Source organism: Schistocerca gregaria, chromosome X (assembly GCF_023897955.1).
Source record: "Schistocerca gregaria isolate iqSchGreg1 chromosome X, iqSchGreg1.2, whole genome shotgun sequence".
In the NCBI taxonomy this organism is placed as follows: domain Eukaryota; kingdom Metazoa; phylum Arthropoda; class Insecta; order Orthoptera; family Acrididae; genus Schistocerca; species Schistocerca gregaria.
The window spans coordinates 723,636,667-723,659,936 of NC_064931.1; the positions used below are offsets into that span (position 1 = coordinate 723,636,667).

General features: G+C 40.5%; 1 protein-coding gene across 1 annotated transcript in view; it reads right to left on the reverse strand.

The window, feature by feature from the left end:
• Nucleotides 1-23,270, reverse strand: part of LOC126297800 (P protein) — a 92,086-nt gene that overhangs the window by 43,489 nt on the left and 25,327 nt on the right. Inside the window, exons 2-4 of the mRNA XM_049989005.1 lie at nucleotides 18,556-18,632; nucleotides 16,046-16,165; nucleotides 10,733-10,816 (exon numbers count right to left, since the gene is read on the reverse strand). Coding sequence (XP_049844962.1) covers nucleotides 10,733-10,816; nucleotides 16,046-16,165; nucleotides 18,556-18,632 — 281 coding nt within the window. The remainder of the gene's footprint in view (nucleotides 1-10,732; nucleotides 10,817-16,045; nucleotides 16,166-18,555; nucleotides 18,633-23,270) is intronic.

Here is a 23,270-nt window from a genome sequence, read left to right on the forward strand (position 1 = left end):
TCAGTTCCCACCAAATCTTTGGAAGCTAGTCTAATTATGGTAGCAACTGTATCTACTCATTGTCACAGCTTAAAATTTTCCAGAAATAGAAGACCAAATACTCTAACATAACCCCATACACATCTAATGCCTCAATTAAGACAGTTGATATGATTTAACAGTATCTTGACCACCACAATCACCTGATTTAACCAAATAGATAATTTTCAAGTACATCCAGGTTCAATATGCCAGTTGACTTTAAGAAAAAAAATGTTACAGCTTACAGCACAGAAATTATTTACACTAAGTGAGTCCAAAACATGGTTTATTAACAGTTTCTGCTCACCCCACATCAAAACATTATGCCAATTCACTTTACTGCTGGGATTCCTGGCAGCTCATTGAACAATTTTATGAAGAAAATTGTCTTCAGCATGCAATTTGTTGAACGTACCTGCATACACCGAGCTCACTTTTGTTGTTTTCCCTCAAACCTTCAGTGGCTGGACTCTTAGAATGACGAAACTACTAAGTAATCATTCCTTTTGCCCTACAACAGACAGGGCTACATGACTAGATCAGAGAGAGCTTACCACACAAATCCCTGGGGAAAAGAAAAACTACCAATGTCAGTGACCAAGGTAGGAGACAAGACAGGAAGAAAGCCAAGCAAGGTGCCACTTCTAGGGAACAGCCAGAAGTTTAAAGTGGAGTACAAGGAGGGGACGTACTTCCCCAGCCCCTGCTACTTACCAGTGGTACTCTATTCCAAGATTGCCTGAGAAAGACTAGCAACACCGACAGAGAATCACAGAGACAGAAGATAAATCAAACTACATGAGGAGGAAGGGAGCAGGGAGAGTGAAGACCAACCTGGACCACCAAACCCAGACTACCACAGCCCAGTCTGGGCAGAGGAAGCAATAGTTTTCTGCCAATCCCTCAATGGGCCAATATGGTTGTGTGGCCCATTCTTGAAGATTGTGGTAAAAACCCACTTCACAGAAATATGCAGAAGTCAGCTACTGAGGCATTCTCTCTAACATCAAGCAGGTTGAGCCAGTCCACTGCAAGGTAGCTAGGTTGAGCCAGTCCAGAAAATTTGGACCACTGTGACAGGGGCACCACAATGACAGGGCAGTGGGTCCTTGCTACAGAGGAGATCATGGATCAGCAATTATGGCTAATATGGAGCCAGTAAAGAATGGTAGAATCCTTGTGGGAGGCCTGATTGACGAACTTCCACATATTCATAGTCTCCTTTATCACTTAGTTTTGTGAAATAAGAGTGAGCCGTTCTGTATTCCAGCATTTAAAACTTGATGGCATAGTAACAATTGATCTGTTTCCAGACCACTGATCAAGAGTCTAGGCCGTGTTCATTTTCTGGCATCTAGATGTTGCTCATGGTCCAGACAAAGGTCACTGAGCATACACACTGTTCAAGGGCATACAGGGAATCCTGGGTAGCAATAATCAAGGCATGAGAACAGTATCACTGGTCAGGAGCTTGCAGCCTGCTCAAGGAGTCCATGCAGATGAGAAAGGACCTACCAGTGTAGGAACAAATATGCTCAAGGGCACAAGAAATGATTACGAACTCCCACTACAGCCATTCACAAAGAGCACAGTTCTGTATGTCCTGTAAGAATGTAAGCAAAATCCAAATGACCAGCAACAATTGAGCCACCAGTGTAGATGACTTCTGAACCCTGAGATACACGAAGGATGGAGGAAACTTAGCAGCAGAGAGCCTCAGGATGAATCTATGCTTCAGGACCTTGTGATAGGTCAAGATGAAGCTATGGACAAGGCCACCATTACAAGAGATGGATTACTGTGTTTTGATGCTTAGGGGATCTGTGAACATGGGTAGCATAATTGACAAGCTGCTCTTGGTGCCTGATCCACAATGGAGGGATCCCAGCCTCCACAAGTAAGCTGTTCTCAGGGCTAGTTCAGAAGGCTCCTGTTCAAGTTCAACCCCACAGCAGTTTATCAGGTCCTGTATCTGGAATGCTGAGGGTGATGCTGAACTGTATGCCAGACTTTCATAATTGAGGTGGAACTTTACCAGGGCTTTGTAAAGCTGCAGAAGGGTAGTGCAGTCTGCACCCCAGCTGGTGTTACCCAGGCAGTTAAGTGTATTAAGGTACAACCATCCCTTTTAATTAAGCTGGCAAGTATGGGGAACAACAAAGGCAAGGCCTAAAAAGTGGTAAGTCTCCACCACATTGAGTAGCTGGACACCGAGGTAAAGTTCTGGTTGGTGTGAATGGTATGACTCAACATAAGTGAGTAACTTTAGTCTTGGCAAGGGAAATCTAATGTCCATGGCTGTATCTTTCATATGGTGCCTTGCAGTCTACATTCAGTGACGCCCACACTAGAGAGTAATATTGGAGGCAAAAGTTATCTGCATTAAAGAGGTACTGAGGACCCCCACAGCTGCTGCTGCTAGACCATTGATGGCTACTAGAAAGAGGGCACTCAGTATAGGGCCTTGCAGGACCCCATTCTCTTGGATATGGAGGTACTGTGGGAAGCAGCAACTTTAACCTAAAACATTTAATGCAACAGGAAATTCTGAATGAAAATCTGCAGCAGACACTGAGACCTCTCTTGCTGGGTAGCAAGGACGTGGTGTTGCCACAAGCTTTTCACAGGTCGAAGAAGATTACTATAAAGTAATGACACTAAACAAAAGCTATTTGGATGGCAGCCTCCAGGTATTCCAGATCAGTAGTGGAATAGCCTTGGCAAGAACCACCCTGGAAAAGAGCCAAATGACCCAAGATTGAAGGAACCAACACAGCAGCCCCTCACCATGCATTCAAGCAACTTACAGTTATCACTCAATAAGTATCACTAATGTTATCTGTATCTCTAGGTGGTGCTTACCCAGTTTCAGTACTGGGACAAACTGATTTCTCAGCATTGCCATGGGAATTTACCCTTGCTCCAGATGCCATTAACGATAGCAAGGATATGATGCCAACAGTGTTGGTAAGTACTTTGTCAATATGGTTGCAGATGCAATCCAGCCCTGAAGTTGTATCAGAACAGTGGGTTAAGACACCGACCAATTCCCACTAACTGAAGGGAATATTGTATGGCTCCAGGTAGCACATATTTAAATATAATTGCTTTCACTTTAAATGCTGTTTTAGGACTCTAAAGCCATGTTGCTAAGGAGTCAGTGTTAATTATCAAGTGCTGAGCAAAATTTACAGTGATGGTGGCTGGGTCAGTGTTGACTGTCATTCGAGGTAATACAAGATACACCTGCAGCTGTCTGGTATCTACGGACACATGGGATCTTTGCCCAAACCTGCAGGAGAGGTACATGGGCCTATAGTTTTAACACACTGTTCCCAGCATTTTCACTTCCATCTTTTTATTAGGCAGTGGACCCATGTACAGAGCCACTTAAATGCAATGTGGTGATCCATTGATGAGCACACAATACAATGCTGTTAAGTGGTGCCCAAGATCTTTAATAGCCTCTGCAATTTGAGTATGTGTGAAGGTTACCCCAGTCAAAATTTAGCATCAGTTACAGAAACAACTGTTACATATGAATACAACCAAGTGTGTTGCTGCAAATAGTGGAGACATCAAATTTATTGGCCCACTACACAGAAAATATTAGGTACAGGAAACCTGTAAGTGTGTGTTACTAAACAGCTATTTAAAACCTAATTGATTAAAGTGAAGTCCTGATTTTTAGAATACAATATTTTTAATTTATACTACATTACACTAAATCTATCTTCTACTACTGTTACATCTATAAAATCTATTTAGTAATACCAGTATTTATTAGTACATTGTACACTTTCATGTCTACTTCTTACAACCAATATTCCTTTAATATTCCACACTTAGTTACATGTATAGTAAATTGAGGGAACATGGAGGTTTTTATTGATAATTTCATGCATGCATTTACAGTTCTGCATGCATTTACAGTTCAAGTATTGTGGAATTTTCCTTTCAGTAATTTTTTGTATAAAAGCAGAAAACTGACAGAATGAATTTCCTGTGACTCATTGGCCAGAACATTCAAAGTTTTTTTCATATTGAAATTTATGAAACTTTTCTGTAGCACTAACTTCACATTGCAGTGGTGTCTGACATGTACTTTAAGTAAGCTATTGTTATTTGATATTTTGAAGTACAGATACCAAAACTTAAGGATAAGCATTTCAAATTCACAATAATTTTTTATACTTATTGATTTAGCCATAGAGCAACAAATTGTACAGATGTTGTCAATTGTTAGTACAATGTTTCTTACCAAACATTTTTTACAAATTTTACAGCTCTGTCTTGCAATATGTCGTTCTGTTAATACATGGGATAGTCATCACATTTTCCATTGAAAAGAGTGTAAAGCAAAGTGATTCTCTATCTCCTTAGAAAAAGCCATGTCTACATTTCATTGGATAGACAAGGGAATTAAAGTTCTCAGAGAAAGACAGGACAATATCATCTGCTCACCTCAAATTGTTCAATTTGTAAATGATATATAAGAACTTCTGGTATTAGTGAGTTCTGACAGACTAAAAATTAACATTGATAAAACCAAGATCTATTATGGGCACCTGAGGAAAATATATCAGTTGGAAGAAATCAACTCCAAAGAGTCACAGAATATCTGGGTCAACTGATAAACATGAAAGAAGATTTAAAACCAGAAATTGGCTGGCAAACTATGGGAGGCACTCTTTAATTCTGAAATTGAACGTGTCAGTTGAGCTGAAGACATTTTTGAACAATGTATATCGCCAGTAATAACTTGCTGCTGTGAAATATGGACATTAAAAGAGTTCATTGTTCATAAGCTAACAATAGTTCAAAGAGAAATGGAAAGGCCAATGTTCAGTTACACAAAAACAGACAGGAAAAGCAGTTGAAATAAGATGAACATTTAAGGTTACTGACATAATGGAAAGAGTGAATGCATTGAAGTGTCAGTGGGCTGGTCATGTTGCTCAAACAAAAGATGGTAGGTGGTCGAAAGAAGTTGGTCTAAAGACCTAGGAAGACCACCATACAGATGGGACAGATGTAAGGAAGGCAGTGGCAAGCTCAGGATTGGAAGAAATGGAAGATCTTACTGGGATGCTTTGTTACATGTTGACTCAAAGAAACTACATTAATTGATAGAACTGTGCTACTTCATCAGCCAGTTCTGTGTGTGGTTTTTTATTTAGGTATATTATCTAGTGTCTAGTTTCATGATCAATACAGATGATGTATCATCTGGATCTGACATTATTCCATAACTAAGGACTTTTGTTTTGTAACACAAAAACAAATAGGGTCACATTTCCATGTCTAAACTACAACACTAAGACTAAGGAGGAATAAAAAACCTACACATCAGTCCCTATCAATGGTATAGAAGACAGCTAAATAGAGTGACAAGGAGAAAGCTGTGTAAAAACACACTAGAGAAACAGAGGTCCTGAACTAAAAATTAGATGCCAGTGTTATAATGGATACAAAGTAAAACACAGCCAATAACCCGCACATCATTCACTAGAACAGCCAATAACAGCAAACTGAAATTAGAACATATGGGAGCTAAAAAGTGAATTGTCAGAAAGTGACAGATGAAAGGTTGATTGCAGTGAGAGCAAAGTGGTGGGGGAGCACCACTTAATTGGTGATGGCTACGAAGACAATACCCTATATACAACCTAGTTAAAATGAACTTGCAGTAAGGGGTCCAAGAAGGTTGTCCAAGCCACTGGGGAGGCTTAATAGCCTGCAGTTTGTTTCCATGAAGGGAGGATCAGTGGTGACACCGAAGTGACACCATCTGCTGACAGACAACACAGATCAGATAGCACATAAAACCTAGCAGCAGAGGTACAAGGACTGCACCCTTGGCAGCAGTGTCAGCAGCTGCATTTCCTGTCAGACCAACACAACCAGGAACCCACAAACATAACTCTGGCTCCATCAAGAGTGTGCATGTGACAGCTTTTCTGGAGGCATTGCACTAAGGAATGGACAGTGTGCAGCAGAGATCTTTAAGGCCACAGAGCAAGCAGATGACAATTGAGAAGCCTGTGTCACTGGATGTACTGCATGACCCAATACAGGGCAAAGAGCTTTGCTATAAATACTGAGCAGTGTTCTGGAAGCTGATACTAAAAAATTCTGGCACCAATGATGAAGGCACACCTGACCAGTCAATCCAAGAGCCAGCCATGTATACAGACATACTATGTGACATTTTGTGCGAAGGTTGTGAAAGCGATAGAGCAAGGGTGGAGTAGTGTCCTTAGGAACTGAATGAAAGCCAAGGTGAACACACTTCACCATATGAAGCCAAGGCTGTGAAGTGTTCATACTCATCAGGAAAGTCACAGGGAGCACAAAGTTAAGCTGCCGGAGTAAGAGAAAAGCAAACTCCAGGAGATTGCAGAGAAGAGGGATGCACCCCATACTGGTGATCAAAGCCATCATTGAAGGAGGTATAGAATGGGTGGCCATGCATGGTACACAAACTTGCATGCATATCTGCTGAGATGGTAAGCTAGCAGTAGTTCAGTAGCTTTTATATACAAACATTCAACCTAAATAGTGTAAAATACACAAATAGTCAAATGGATCCCATGATGGTGGATAGTATTTAGACAGTGTAAGAGGACTGGATGTGCAGATGCACAAACAAAACACCCATGGTGTAATTCCAAATGGAAAAGGGACCAGTACGGAAGGAGCAGGGTGGTTTGATCTGCAGCCCACTATGTACCATTGAGGACACACAGGACATTGAGGGACTGCATACAGTGGGCTGCCAGGAGAGATACATGGGAGGACCAAGAAACTATCTTGCAGAAGCCACAGGATCTTCATAGTTTCAATAGATAGCAAAGTCATTAACAAAAATGGAGCCAGATAACCTTGACAGGAGACAGGCCATAATGGGGTTAATGGCAATAGCAAAGAGGACAATGCACAGGATGGAACCTTGAGGCACTGTTTTCCTGTATAAAGGTGTCCAAGGCAGAACCCACACATGCCTTGAAAATTCTGTCTCAAAAATTCCTGAAGGAAACAGGGCAGGTGGCAATGGAAGCCCTACATTTAGAGATTAGAGAGGATACTAGTCCTAAAACAGGTATCTTAGGTTTTCTCCAAATAGAGAAACATTTGGATAGTCTGGGATTTCCACAGAAACCATTCATGACATGGATGGACAAAGTCACAAGACAACTGCAGAACAGCTCACTAAATTCACACTGTGCAGTGGATAGTAAATTGCAAGACTTGACACCATTTCAGTCAGGCATGAATCATACATTCCATCAGCTTGCAAACACATCTGGTTACAGAAATGGGGTGGTAGCTGGAAGAAAGTAATTTGTCCTTATGGGCTTAGGTATGGGTATGACTAGCTTCATGCCAGCATTTGGGAAATGTGCCCTCTGCCCAGGTGTGCTTGCCTGCAAGAGGAATGTGTTGCAACAGCTGAATGAGCACTATCTGGCCTTGGGGTGGGGGATCGCAAAGAAGTGAGTATGACCTAGCACCCTCACAGTCAAGGCAGCACTGTTGCACTCCGTTCTGAGAAGAAAACTGTTTCACCCAAACCACTTCTTTCTGATGGGGGGAAGGCAGAGTGATAGCAGGAGCAGCTTGAAATCTCCACAATATGGCAGCTCAAGGTGTTTGAGGTATCAATAGGGTCTACGACAAAATTATCTGCTACTATCAGGCCAGGAATTAGGGAATGGATCTTTGTGGCAGAGCTGTTGGATGTTTCCCCACACAATGGTAGAGAGAGGAACTGTTTAAAGAACTAGTGGATGAAATACAGCTAGCTTTTTTGCTATCATGAATAATGCAACAACACTGTGCACGCAACTGTTTATAATTAATGCAGTTTGCTATCATAGGATGACTGCTTAAAATGCTGAGAACATGTCTCCGCATATGAATTGTGCCATGCCTCAGTCCAAAAAAAGGAATGGACACAGCATAGTAGTGAGGAATAGAATGTTCTGCAGTGGTAAGGAAAACATTTGTAAGATATTCTACCTGATCACAACTGGGGAAATTTTTATCAAATGTCACCAGGGAGGCATAAAGCCTCCACTCCACCTTAATAAACCAATTTGGGTGTACATGTAGGTGGGGTCAGTGTCAGCAAACATACCACACAGGAAATTTAAGTATGTGTCAGAACGGACCACTCAAGAGAATGGGCAATCTGGAAAGAGCAGAAGGATAGGTCCAAATGGGAACAGGTGTGCGAGGAGCCAAAGGAATGTGAGTGCTTCTGTGTTAAGGCAGAAGAGGTTAGGTTGATTGAGGTCAACTAAGAGGGCACCTTTGAAAGGTTCTGGGAGAACCCCAAAGGGAAAGGTGCACATTAATGTCACCAAGCAGCAGAAAGGTGCGAGGTAGCTGATGAATCTGGAGTAAGTCTGCACTGGTGAAATCAAATGATGGAGGGATATAAACAGTAGAAGGATGAAAGGTCAAGTGAGGAAGGTAACTGCAACAACTTCTGTGGGTAGTCATGAAGATGCATTGCCTATGAATGTCATCAACATGACTCCCAACAAGATGGAATACCATCCTCGGCAGTGTGGGGCCAGCCTTCAAATACTTGCTGATACGTAGAGGCAGGGGCATCCTGCACCACGAAGTTTACGGAAGCATTGCCATCATCCTGTCACCCTATTAAGTCCAGGGCAGTGGCACAGTTGGTAGTGTGGCCTACCTCCATGTCACTGGTGAAGACAAGGGTATCATGTGGCAACACCATCTAGGAGGATCTTCAAGTCGGTGAACAAGAAGACCATTTGCCTTTGACTTCTCAGAGCCTTTTCACCTGGGAAAGGAAGACTCATGTTTGTTGGCTGGAGAGTTGTAAGAAATCTTCACAGGAGTATTTCTGTCCTTTCCAAACTGCCAGTTGTGTAGCTGGTAATTTTGCACAGTGAGGTAAGAGTTTGGTAACATGTTTCACAGATGGGGGAGGAGACTGGGATGATGCCACGACACTGGGTGATTTCACAACTGTGGTGCTACATTTGAGGTTGCATCTCTGCATGGCTGAGGCCATATCCTTTGTGGTGCAAGATGTAGCAAGAACAGTACTGTAGGTGCCAGATAGTATAATGCACATTTTCTGACTAGCCAACAACTTGCGAGTGACCAGGTAAGGTTTCCCAGATCTCCTGGACAGCCCACTTATCGAGATACATGGGACAATCACAGGAGAGGACAGCATGGTTGCTGTTGGAGGAGGAGGCAGACAATCATCTTAAGCATCTGTACCATAGGTTTCATTTTCCTGGTTGTCAACAGGACACTAGCCTGGTTGTAATGATGATACTGGTAGCAGTACATCAGGTTTAGAATATATGGTCTGACAGTGATAACTCCATAACTTGCTTTGATCTTTGATGTAAGAACCACTATCAAAGGTGAGGTATAGTGCCTGTGGACACTAAGGAGACTACTTTTTCCCCACCAAATGAATTGCAATGACACCCTGATCAGTGAGAAACATTGATTTCTGCCTCTGTCAGATCATCAAGCAGCTTAGTGTAAACACCACCACATGATGAATTCAGTGTTTGATGGGCCTCCAACAGAATAGCCATGGAGGAGCAAAGCTGCAAGCACTAATTGCACTTTATAATCAGAAGTAGGCTCCAAAAAGCAAAGTGTCATTGCATAAATGAAAGCAGGATTTCACAGAGCCAGCAATTGCAACATCTTTGAGTAAAATGGATTTACTGCTGCAAAAGACTGACCATCTTCATTACATGAAATGAAGAGGCACTATGGTGCAGCTGGGAGAATCTTCCCATCGTTAGCCTCTCTTTTGCAGCCATTGACTATAAAGGTGATGGGCTCATTGTGAGAAAATCCCACAATTGCGAACATCTCCAATGGCATGGCCCTTCCAACTCTAGACCCACTTCAGAAAGGGCCCCATCCACAGATTACACCTATGAAACACCTGACAGAGGGACCAATTGTCAGTTTGGGAAGGTAACAGCTCAGGCAATCACCCCTTCCTGGGCCTGATGAGTACCAGGGGTATGTCTGAACCATACCTGTCAACCCAGGGCTGGGAATTGTGTGTTACCCACTCACCTGTTACACATCAGACATGGCCAGCCTTCAGGTACACACAGGGAGGAGGCAGAGAAAGAGGAACCTCAAATGCTGAAATGGAGGAAGGACAGGAGAAGGTGGACAAAGAAAAAAGAATGAAACTTTTAAGAGTATTCTGATATTTACAACTGAAAATGCACAACACTTCCAAAAACAGCCCAGACATGATCCCCATGGGAGGAAAAAAATAACAGCAAGATTATAGACATGCAGCATGGAAGAGAAAAAGTGCTGGTAGTCAAGCACAAAACTTTTCTTTATATTTAATTTTTTTTGAATTAACAGTTGTGGACATCTTCAAGGGCTGCATTAGCTTTCTCTGTCATTGTTTTAACTTATGTGAAGGCAAAAGCTTTCATGATAGCAACATTTGACACTGCGAAATCATTAATATAAATAAAGGAAGGATTCAGCTTAATATACTGACGAATGTATGCTTTTGTTACCCTTGACTGCAACCACCACCACCACCACCACCACCACCACCACCACCACCACCACCTTATTCTACATTAATTTTTACATCTGCCCCTCTGGTAAAACTGAGAACATAACCTAACAAAGCAAGTAATTACTTATAGAAATTTCTTACCTTGTTGATGGGACTGTGAGCATTGTTGGTCCAGGTACAATGATACTTCTTGTTGCAACAGCTTCAGGCAAAAGAGGCAGACTCCTAAATTGCAGAAATAATGTGTTACTCCTACTTTAACATTTAATAAAATATGTTCAAACATTTTAATGGCGAAGTAAGAAAATTCCACAGTGCTTCATGTTATCACTGCCAATACAAACTAAAGTACATACACAAGCCTACCTTTCAGAACTATTAGTACTGACCAGTAATTAGGTCTCAATTTTATGGCTTTGAGAGAACTGTGATACAGTATATGATGTACAATACACACGAACAGAAGGCAAGCCTTGTGTATGGTATTTCAACAAAGCTTACAATCTGCAGCATTGTCCCCAGAAATGATCATGGCCCTTTGGTTCAGTGTCAAGTGGAAGGACTTAACTAAAGGCAAGGTTCCATGACTAGTGAAGCCACAACTTTCTGGAATTGTGCCATAGTGTTGAACATTATAGGGTCCCCTTAAATGAGTCAGGTATGCACTACACATCAGGAACTACTACTCAGGTAGCTGACTGGGGTGTACACAAGGGTCTTTTTGATTAAGCAACTCTCCATCCTATCCAGATAACAATAGCTGTAGAAAACCAGAAGTATCTAAGATTAAAGGACATGCCTCTCACAGCTGAGTATTAAATTCCTAATTTTTAACAGTCAACACATTTCCAAGAGTCAGTCTTAAGTGCTCCTGAAAAGCACTGAAGTTCACATAATACTAGGTACAAAAAGCTGGTTGAAGCCTGAAATTTATAGATTTTGTGGCAAACTAAGTGTATATCAAAACAGGCAAATTTGAGATGGAGGTGGTATATTTCTCACAGTAAAAATTAGATCCACACCAACTTCTTGTGAGATTGTTTGGGCAGGGCTCACTATCAGTGGTGGGCAGAAAATAATTGGATACTTTCATGACCCATCAGACTCTGCTCCTGATGTAAATGAAAACTTTAGTTTAGCTGTACTTACGTTTTCTCTAAAGTTCCCCAATCATACAGTAACCATCTGTGTGGTGTCTACTCATTCAACAGTTAACTGGGAAAATTACAGTTTGTTAGTGGTGGATGTAAAACATCCTGTGGAACATTAACTTCTCAGAAAGTTACCTACAACAAATAGAAAGGAACCCACTCATGATGGAAATATGGTGGCTCTAATGGCAACAAATAGACCTGACCTCTGAGGTGGTCTACACCTAAACTAGTATCAGTGACCATGATGCAGTTGTGACAATGAAGTACAAAGGACAACGAAATCATGTAGAAAAATAGTTCAGTTAACTTAAAAGCCAGCAGTTCAGCTAGAGGAAGTACGGCTCAAGTTTAAAAGGATAGCTAACTATGCACTGGATATATGTACCCAGTAGAACAGTTCATAACAGGAGGGAGCCTCCATAGTATACAGTCACTGCATAGGAACTTCTGAAGACATGAACTACTGCATAACATATTTCAAACAAAATGTAGGACTATAGATCTGCTGAATGAAAAATGTTTGGTTATCAAGAACAAGGCATGATGCCTTCTTTGACTACTGTCTAAGAATGACAAATGATCTTTCACAGAACCCAAAGAAGTTCTGGTCTATGCAAAGGCTGTTAGGTGTATGGTGTCAATCCACAGATCGATAGGCCACAACATGTGTATTATGTCTGAGTTGATCTTTGTATACTTCGGGGACCTCAGTTCTGGCCTAGTCTTCTACCTGCAAGTTTGTCATGTAATGAAAGTATTTATGATTAGAAGAGAGAACCGTGGTCATTTCCTTACCACCTTGATATCTCCTTCAGTGGTGACCCCGAAGTTCGAATAATCCGTTTAACGGAGTACAAAGTGACTACCGCACCAGCTCCCGCATTCCACGTGCACCTTTCTTCACTACACAATGGCCTTCAACATGTAGCCACCACCACTTCCCCATTTTCACCAGCAACAGCAACTAAATCCAAGCACACCAGCTGTAGTCTGTGCCCATCACGAATTTTAGCAGTCAGCCTCAAGAACCCAGGGACATGGTCAGGTGCAGTAGTTTTTAACTTGATGCCAGCAGTCTGATTCCAGCTTTGTTAGCCCGGAAGTGCTTCAGTTTTCGCCACAGAGCAGTACAAGAGACCACTACACACTGCTCCCCACTATTTACAGTACTACCATTAAAGTTTGGTATCATTTTTCATAATGTATCACAACAGGACGCCTTTTTTAATGTTCAAGCTCCACATGTGTATCACTACATGCCACTTGCACACTCTACGTGAATGACATTCGCCAGCCTGTGACTTAGTGTTCATCAGTGCAGTAATTTGAGCGAGTCAGGTTCTACCATGCTCAGTTACTCTGTGGTGAACAATTTCGCTACAGATGTGAAGGACCAATTGCATAATCTGTCGAGCAACCGCTGTGACCACTGACCTTCCACCACAACAGTCACACTTCACTCCATGTCTGGCTTCCTGCTAACTGATTTCACTCCCCCTCCAGCTACTATGAACACAGCTGGCTGAATAGCTGTCTGTACAGTGGCATTTTGAAGTGCTTAACCGAGCTGCCCAGGTGGCACCTAGTGTGGCCAAATTGTAGGGTCTTTGACACTGCTATTTCATTCATACAGGGTGTTTCAAAAATGACTGGTATATTCGAAACGGCAGTAGAAACTACACTAGCAGCGATAGAAATACACTGTTTGTTGCAATATGCTTTGGACAATAGTACATTTTCAGGTGGACGAACTTTCGAAATTACAGTAGTTACAATTTTCAAAACCAGATGGCGCTGCAAGTGATGTGAAAGATATAGAAGACAACGCAGTCTGTGGGTGCGCCATTCTGTATGTCGTCGTCCTGCTGTAATCGTGTGCTGTTCACAACGTGCAAGTGTGCTGTGGACAACATGGTTTATTCCTTAAAACAGAGGATTTTTCTGGTTTTGGAATTCCACCACCTAGAACACAGTGTTGTTGCAACAAGACAGTTTTCAACAGAGGTTTAATGTAACCAAAGGACAAAAGCTATACAATAAAGAATCTGTTTGAAAAATTTCAACGGACTGGGAACGTGACGGATGAACATGCTGGAAAGGTAGGGCGACCGTGTACGGCAACCATGGAGGGCAACGCGCAGCTAGTGCAGCAGGTGATCCGACAGTGGCCTCAGGTTTCCGTTTGCCGTGTTGCAGCTGCGCTCCAAATGACGCCAACGTCCACGTATCGTCTCGTGCGCCAGAGTTTACACCTGTATCCATACAAAATTCAAACGCGGCAACCCCTCAGCACTGCTACCATTGCTGCACGAGAGACATTCACTAACAATATAGTGAACAGGATTGATGGCGGCGATATGCATGCATTTGGTTTACTGACAAAGCTTATTTTTACCTGGACGGCTTCGTCAATAAACAGAACTGGTGCATATGGGGAACCGAAAAGCCCCATGTTGCAGTCCCATCGTCCCTGCATCCTCAAAAAGTACTGGTCTGGGCCGCCGTTTCTTCCAAAGAAATCATTGGCCCATTTTTCAGATCCGAAACGATTACTGCATCACGCTATCTGGACATTCTTCGTGAATTTGTGGCGGTACAAACTGCCTTAGACGACACTGCGAACACCTTGTGGTTTATGCAAGATGGTGCCCGGCCAAATCGCACGGCCAACGTCTAATTTCCTGAATGAATATTTTAATGTTTGTGTGATTGCTTTGGGCTATCACAAACATACAGGAGGCGGCGTGGATTGGCCTCCCTATTCGCCAGACATGAACCCCTGTGACTTCTTTCTGTGGAGACACTTGAAAGACCAGGTGCACCGCCAGAATCCAGAAACAATTGAACAGCTGAAGCAGTACATCTCATCTGCATGTGAAGCCATTCCGCCAGACACGTTGTCAAAGGTATCGGGTAATTTCATTCAGAGACTACGCCATATTATTGCTACGCATGGTGGATATGTGGAAAATATCGTACTATAGAGTTTCCCAGACCACAGTGCCATCTGTTGTTGACAATTGGAACTACTGTAATTTCGAAAGTTTGTCTGCCTGAAAATGTACTGTTGTCCCAAGCATATTGCAACAAACGGTGTATTTCTATCACTGCTTGTTTAGTTTGTATTGCCGTTTCAAATATACCGGTCATTTTTTAAACACCCTGTACATACATGTGGCAACTACCACACTCCTGTGATCATGCCACAGAAGGGCATGATACCTGATAGCTGAGAAAGCATGAACACCTTTTCCTGCATTCACATTGTAATTTCGTTGAATTATTTTAAATGGGTCTACTGGTTCCACCACCTGCACCAAAGTAGGTGTTTGCACTACACTCCAAAGGAGGTGTAATCACATTCAATGGAGTTGCAGGGTGACAAGGTCCTCACATTGGTGATTGTCAAGAATATAGTTCTCTTGCAAATGACACTGGAAACTACTTTTGCACCACTATGTGCATGTGTGCAAGTTAACACCCTAAGACAAGGGGTTGTTTCATTTACACCCTTTGTACCACCCTGAGTGTGTCCTTAATGAGTGACTATCCTAATTTTTTTCCTCTGCTGCCAGTAACAAAATTGGTTTATTCCAACCGTGGATGTTACAGTTCTGACCATCAGAGGTGTCAAGAGGGGGAATTGTGGACTGCAAGAAGTAACAACGTATCACATGTCTATGGTGGAGTTAAGCAGAATTGTGAAATTTGGTGCTCGTAAATTCTCACCTTAAACCTCACATGAACTTCAGAGCTCTGACTTTTCACTCATGTTGACACCCTGCTGTTTGAAGTTTTTCAAAGCGTAAGGGTGGTGAGAAAATGACTTCAAAAGTTACCCTTTAATTCTTTTGTCAATTTAATTCCAGTGTGTTATTTCAATTATTGAAAATTATTAGCCATATGACTGCCTTCAAACATATAGCTTCAGACATCTGAACAGTTTTCACATTAAAGACTTGTAAAAGAAGAATTTTACAAGTATCTTCCACTAGTATGGTTATGATAAAGGGCACTATGCAATCATTAAATCCCAAATTTGATGGAGCGAAATAGTAAGAAATGCTGCTACAAATCTTTAACATCCTCAAAGCTGTGTGATTAACAGTGCCATATCCCTCATTTTTAAATAATTTTAACCACCAGTACACTAAAACTTAATGATCTTTTCTGTTTCTTTTAAACTTAAACTTTTGGAGTTAGACACTAGAATTTGACAATTGTCCAAAATTACTATGCAGATATCAATTTCTCAGCGAATTCTCAAATTTTGAAGGCCGGTAATATCCAAGGCACATACCTGTGAGATGTTTTTGCAATGTGTTTTTCATAGCCTCTTCGGAAAGGTGCCAAGTAGGGATCCTTCTTAATTTTCTCAGGAAGATCATTCCAAGCTGCCAAGGCAGCCATTGGTAAATCACTGTCAACATTTTTTAATCAAATGATTCAGTTGGACTCCAATCTGTTAACTGACTGCCATGAGACCGACAGCAACACAGCAGAGCTAACTGTTGCTGCCAGTGGCTACATGGCTGTTAATGTTAATCTAGAAGGTAAATTTCCTAAACTAAAATTATAATTTATGACATTGTCAATAGGCATTACAGAGCCAATGGAAATATTCTTTGTTCTTTGTCTGGATGATTTCTTGCAGTGGTATTTGACACTTCATGTCAACACAAATATCGAATTTACATAGTGAAAAACTACAGTGATATATATCAATACGTATGATTGCATTTATAGTCAGTCCATTACATATATTTGCTAGCTACAAGAAGGTAGTGCATGTACATCTATTTTATAAATTTTCACAGAAAATGTCATTTAAGTACATTATAAAAATGTATACTGACACCAATTTATTTCAAGATTCTTTAACACTAAGGGCAAATATTGATCAGAGGTCTAATTTTCTTTCAATATGAGACTTTCTATAATCTTTATAAATTGTGGTAAACTGTTTTACAGAATGGACCTAGCATTTACAGGTTCTTTGTTAATTTTAGCCTGCTTCATTCTATATGACAGTTTTTATTCTTGTATTACATTCATGATATTCTTTTTTTGGCAATGCAGTGCAGTGCAGTATTAAAGTGCTAACTGTTTCATATGAAGTTTCAACCACAATGTGTGAGCAGATGAGAGCACCAAGACACTAACTTTTTAGCTCCCTGAATGTATCTGCAGAATTCTCTAGGTGATACTTTTGCAATGCATCATATGACTCTTGTGATCTCATGTGTACACATTTGCAGCATTTCCCCAAGCGAGGATGCCATATGAAAGGTGTGAATGGCCTAGTTCTTAGTACATTGATTGTAGAGTGTGTGTTTACTGACTGACATTTTTCTCGTCAGAAATATGCTTTAACCTTTTTGCTCCACATGTTATGTGATGCTCCTATGTCATAAAAATCCACTATTGCACCTAGAAATTTATAGCTGTCCTTTAGTTTTAGGTCTCAAAGCCTGCCTGACCTTGTCCAAAGTGTGTGTGTTTGCATGTATGCTTTGTTTCCATTTATAAAGAGTGTTTTATTGAAATAATTGTTTCCACTTTTCATATTTAGTGAAGCCTCTTGCACGTCATTGCTGTAGAACAGGTAGCAAAAATAAGTGTCATGTCAATACACACTAAGATTGTAAGACTAGATGTTCAAACCAAGAGAAATCATTGTGAGCCATATATAACATTGCACCTAAATGCAGACCCACAGCAAACTATCAGTTACTGATAGTTATAGGACACTCCAACTAAAAGTATTTGGTATTTTAAAACAATGGTTAAGCCACCTGACACTTCGCTATAATTTGTATTTTTTTGGAAATTCAGTGCATATTACTGAAATGTAAAGTAACCCAATAACATTATGTAACTTTACATTTGCTATGCAAATATTAGCTAGAGCAACAGACATGAATACAAGTAAATTGCATACCACAGCTACTTGCAATCAAGTTTTAAGGTATGGTATTTTTGGGGAAATTCAAGCAATATTTTGTGCATACTAAAGTTACAGAAAAGAATAATAAGGAACATGTGTACTGCCCATCAAAGCACATCATGTCATGTCATGTCGCCCACTATTGGAAAAAACAGTTAACAGTTCCCTCCTTACACATCTATGATATCATTCTACACAGCAATTTAGAGTTATTTGAGAAGAACTGTTTCAATCACACAACATGATAAACAGACAATTTTATGGTTCCCAGTCATCACAAACCTATATGCACAGTCTCCTCAGTAGATGGCAATTAAAATTCATAACAAGCTAAAAAGAAAATGTTTCGAGTATGAACCTAGAGACACTCGAAAAGCTATATGATATAGCTGTCAAATGCTGCTGCTACTACACTGTTGAGTTCATGAAGGATGAAATGAACATTTGAGCAGGATAAATTTACATATAGTCCTGTGTGTAAATGTAGCTGTCATTCACAAAAAGGAGGAAAGAAAGTTTACATTAATGTTAAAATTTTTTGTACCAATTAGGCCTAAGTTGTGTTATCCATTTTTTACATGTATTCTGTACACTAATATGATTGAAAATTTTATTTTATGAGATGAATAAAACACTATTCACTATTAAAATTCTATTTTAAGTAATTAACATTTTCTAATGATTGTCTAGCTATTTGTTTCTTCTAGGCCATGTGAGAATGTAACAAATACACATGGTATGGCCAACTTTAGTTCTTACATTAAATCTAACACCAAACAGAAACAGCCTTTTATAGGGGAGATTAAAATTTAAGGGCCATTTTGAGTTTATGTAAGTCTTTAATAGTTCTTTAACTTTATTACCTTGGACTGCTAATTTGCATAGACTCTCCACTTGATTCATAATCTGGCACATGCTTTCCTGGATGTTCAGCCATTTTCTGGTGAAAGGATAAAATTTATTTACAATAGGTAATTTTTCAAAACTATGGAACATGACATGCTAGCATTACACAACACTTCATACATTAGCCATCAGGTAGCTCAAACATGTAAAACAAACCTACTATATGAGGCAGTGAAAAAAATAGGTTTCAGTGGGTTTGAAAACTGACTTATTATAGTTATGAAAACTATTTGTACTATAATTTTCTGTATTTTCTTGATATACAAGATGTTATTGCAGAAATTCTGTTCCTTATGAATTTATATAACATTTTGAAAAGTTCTCTTCAATGAGCCCACTTACTGGTTTTCATTATAATTTTTACTGCTCTCTTTTGCATCTTAAATTCCAAATGTAAATTTTGAACATTATTTCCCCAGAAATTTATACCATAATTTTATTCCTAACTGAATGTAACTAAAGTATACAATTCTCAGACATTCATCACTGCATGCAGATGAAAGGACTAAGTGCATATTAGAACAAAACATTGAAACAAATCCAAATTAACCAAATATTTAATCAACCACATTTGAAATGTACATGTTGACCACGTGTAACCCTTCAAACAAAGTATATTTTTCAAATGAACAAAGCTAATTTCAACATGAACAGCACTGCAAATATAAGTACTGGATGTATGATAAACAGCTTTTAAGTGGCATTAAGTATAGGTCAACAAGGAAACAATAAGTACAACTTTTATTCAATGAACAACATATATAAACTATAGCAGACAGTTTCTAAGGATGAATATTGTTTCCCAACTGGCAAGGAATCAACACAAAGGTTTTTGTTGTTTTAGTCCTGTATCACCAATGTGTAACACCCAGTGTCTTGTGATACTGTTCTTATGCACACAATTGTTAGCAATGTGATTCTTTTCTGTGTATCTAATGCCCAATACTGTTTTCAAGTTGCAGAAATAGGGCACAATAATAAAGTAGAAGTAACGTTCATTTTAAGGAAATTTAAAAGTTGCACCTCTTTACAGTAGCAAAAGATTTCATTTATCCACTTGTCCACATTAGGGAAAATGTATTCATTCCATGCAGAATAATGGAACAAGAACAAATTTAGACTTTAGAGTTAATCTGACATTGTATATCCCTTAATACTAAACAACTTGCAAAGAAGATGAAAGAGAAAAATACATTTATTAACAGACAAAAGAATACCTTAATAATGTGTACAACAGCAACATTACTGGAAAACAGTAGATGTTAATGAAAAGTAACAAATTCAACACTAATATATTTTAACAATTTTAGTGTTCTTACATGAAAATAATGCTTAAGATGTTAGTTCTTAATACTGATACTGGGCACATTTAAGGAAGGGTACAATGCACAAAACTTTTAGGAATGTACATCAATCAAGAAACTGGAAAGACCACATTACCAATCTCTCCCAGAGACCTTTTGCTCTGAGAACAGTAGTATTTGTTAAGTTCCTTCTTTAGATAGTGCTAGAAGTTTCCTTTATGGAAACTTGCTGTAGCAAAATTAATAGTCGATTAAATGAAGTTTTTACATTACAGGAAAGGACTATTTGAACCTTTTCACATAGCTCTGCTAGAACTCATCTACATCCATACTCCAGAAGCCACCTGATGGTGTGTGGCGGAGGGTACCCTGAGTACCTCTCAGTTCTCCATTCTATTCCAGTCTCTTATTGTACGTGGAAAGAAGGATTGTCGGTATGCTTCTGTGTGGGCTCTAATCTGATTTTATCCTCATGGTCTCTCCGCGAGATATACGTAGGAGGGAGCAATATACTGCTTGACTCTTCGGTGAAGGTATGTTCTCGAAACTTTACCAAAAGCCCGTACCGAGCTACTGAGCGTCTCTCCTGCAGAGTCTTCTACTGGAGTTTATCTATCATCTCCGTAACGCTTTCGCGATTGCTAAATGATCCTGTAACAAAGCGCGCTGCTCTCCGTTGGATCTTCTCTATCTCTTCTATCAACCCTATCTGGTGCGGATCCCACACTGCTGAGCAGTATTCAAGCAGTGGGCGAACAAGCGTACTGTAACCTACTTCCTTTGTTGTCGGATTGCATTTCCTTAGGATTCTTCCAATGAATCTCAGTCTGGCATCTGCTTTACCGACGATCGACTTTATATGATCATTCCATTTTAAATCACTCCTAAGGCGTACTCCCAGATAATTTATGGAATTAACTGCTTCCAGTTGCTGACCTATTTTGTAGCTAAATGATAAGGGACCTATCTTTCTATGTATTCGCAGCACATTACACTTGTCTACATTGAGATGCAATTGCCATTCCGTACACCATGCGTCAATTCGCTGCAGATCCTCCTGCATTTCAGTACAATTTTCCATTGTTGCAACCTCTCGATACACCACAGCATCATCTGCAAAGAGCCTCAGTGAACTTCCGATGTCATCCACCAGGTCATTTATGTATATTGTGAACAGCAACGGTCCTATGACACTCCTCTGCGGCACACCTGAAATGACTTACTTCGGAAGACTTCTCTCCATTGAGAATGACATGCTGCATTTTGTTATCTAGGAACTCCTCAATACAATCACACAATTGATCTGATAGTGCGTATGCTCTTTGTTCATTAACGACTGTGGGGAACTGTGTCAAACTCCTTGCTGAAGTCAAGAAACACTGCATCTACCTGTGAACCCGTGTCTAAGGCCCTCTGAGTTGTGGGCGAATAGTGCGAGCTGGGTTTCACATGACCATCTTTTTCGAAACCCATTCTGGTTCGTACAGAGTAGATTTTTAATCTCCAGGAAAGTCATTACACTAACACAATGTGTTCCAAAATTCTACAACTGATCGACATTAGAGATATAGGTCTATAGTTCTGCATATCTGTTCGACATCCCTTCTTGAAAACGGGGATGACCTGTGCCCTTTTCCAATCCTTTGGAACACTTCGCTCTTCTGGAGACCTACGGACACTGCTACAAGAAGGGTGGGGCAAGTTCCTTCGCGTACTCTGTAAAATCGAACTGGTATCCCATCAGGACCAGCGGCCTTTCCTTTTTTGAGCAATTTTAATTTTTTCTCTATCCCTCTGTCGTCTATTTTCATATCTACCATTTTGTCAACTGTGTGACAATCTAGAGAAGGAAGCACAGTGCAGTCTTCTGTGAAACAGCTTTGGAAGAAGACATTTAGTATTTCGGCCTTTAGTCTGTCATCCTCTGTTTCAGTACCAATTTCGTCACAGAGTGTCTGGACATTTTGTTTTGATCCACCTACCGCTTTGACATGGGACCAAAATTTCTTAGGATTTTCTGCCAAGTCAGTACATAGAACTTTACTTTCGAATTCATTGAAAGCCTCTCGCATAGCCCTCCTCACACTACATTTCGCTTCGCGTAATTTTTGTTTGTCTGCGAGGCTTTGGCTATGTTTATGTTTGCTGTGAAGTTCCCTTTGCTTCCGCAGCAGTTTTCTAACTCTGTTGTTGTACCACGGTGGCTCTTTCCCATCTCTTACGATCTTGCTTGGCACGTACTCATCTAACGCATATTGTACGATGGTTTTGAACTTTGTCCACTGATCCTCAACACTATCTGTACTTGAGACAAAACTTGTGTTGAGCCGTCAGGTACTCTGTAATCTGCTTTTTGTCACTTTTGCTAAACAGAAAAATCTTCCCACCTTTTTTAATATTTCTATTTACAGCTGAAATCATCGATCCAGTAACCCCTTTATGATCGCCGATTCCCTGTTCTGCATTAACTGATTCAAACAGTTCGGGTCTGTTTGTCACCAGAAGGTCTAATATGTTATCGCCATGAGTTGGTTCTCTGCTCAAGGTAGTTTTCAGATAAAGCACTTAAAAATATTTCACTGGATTCTTTGTCCCTGCCACCCGTTATGAACGTTTTAGTCTCCCAGTCTATATCCGGCAAATTAAAATCTCCTCCCAGAACTATAACATGGTGGGGAAATCTACTCGAAATATTTTCCAAATTATTCTTCAGGTGCTGAGCCACAACAGCTGCTGAGCCCGGGGGCCTATAGAGACATCCAATTACCATGTCTGAGCCTGCTTTAACTGTGACCTTCACCCAAATTATTTCACAATTCCAATCTCCGTCAATTTCCTTCGATACTATTACACTTCTTATTGCTATAAACACACCTCCCCCTTCACTGCCCAGCCTGTCTCTGCGGTATACATTCCAATCTGAGTTTACGATTTCATTACTGTTTACATGTGGTTTCAGCCAACTTTCTGTCCCTAGTACTATATGGGCATTGTGACCGTTTATTAATGAGAGCAGTTCTGGGAACTTTCTATAGACGCTCCTGCAGTTTACTATTAGCACATTAATATTGTTATTCCCTGTTCCATTTTGCCTACTCCTGCCTTGCCGCGTTTCAGGAGGCGTCGTGTCTGGCCTAGGGAGGCAATTCTCTAACCTAAAAAACCCAATGTGCACTCCACACGTACTCCGCCACCCTCGTAGCCACTTCCAGCGTGTAGTGGACACCTGACCTATTCAGGGGGACCCTACATTTCTCCACCCGATAGCGGAGGTCGAGAAATTTGCACCCCAGCTCTCTGCAGAATCTTCTGAGCCTCTGGTTTAAGCCTTCCACTCAGCTCCAAACCAGAGGACCGCGATCGGTTCT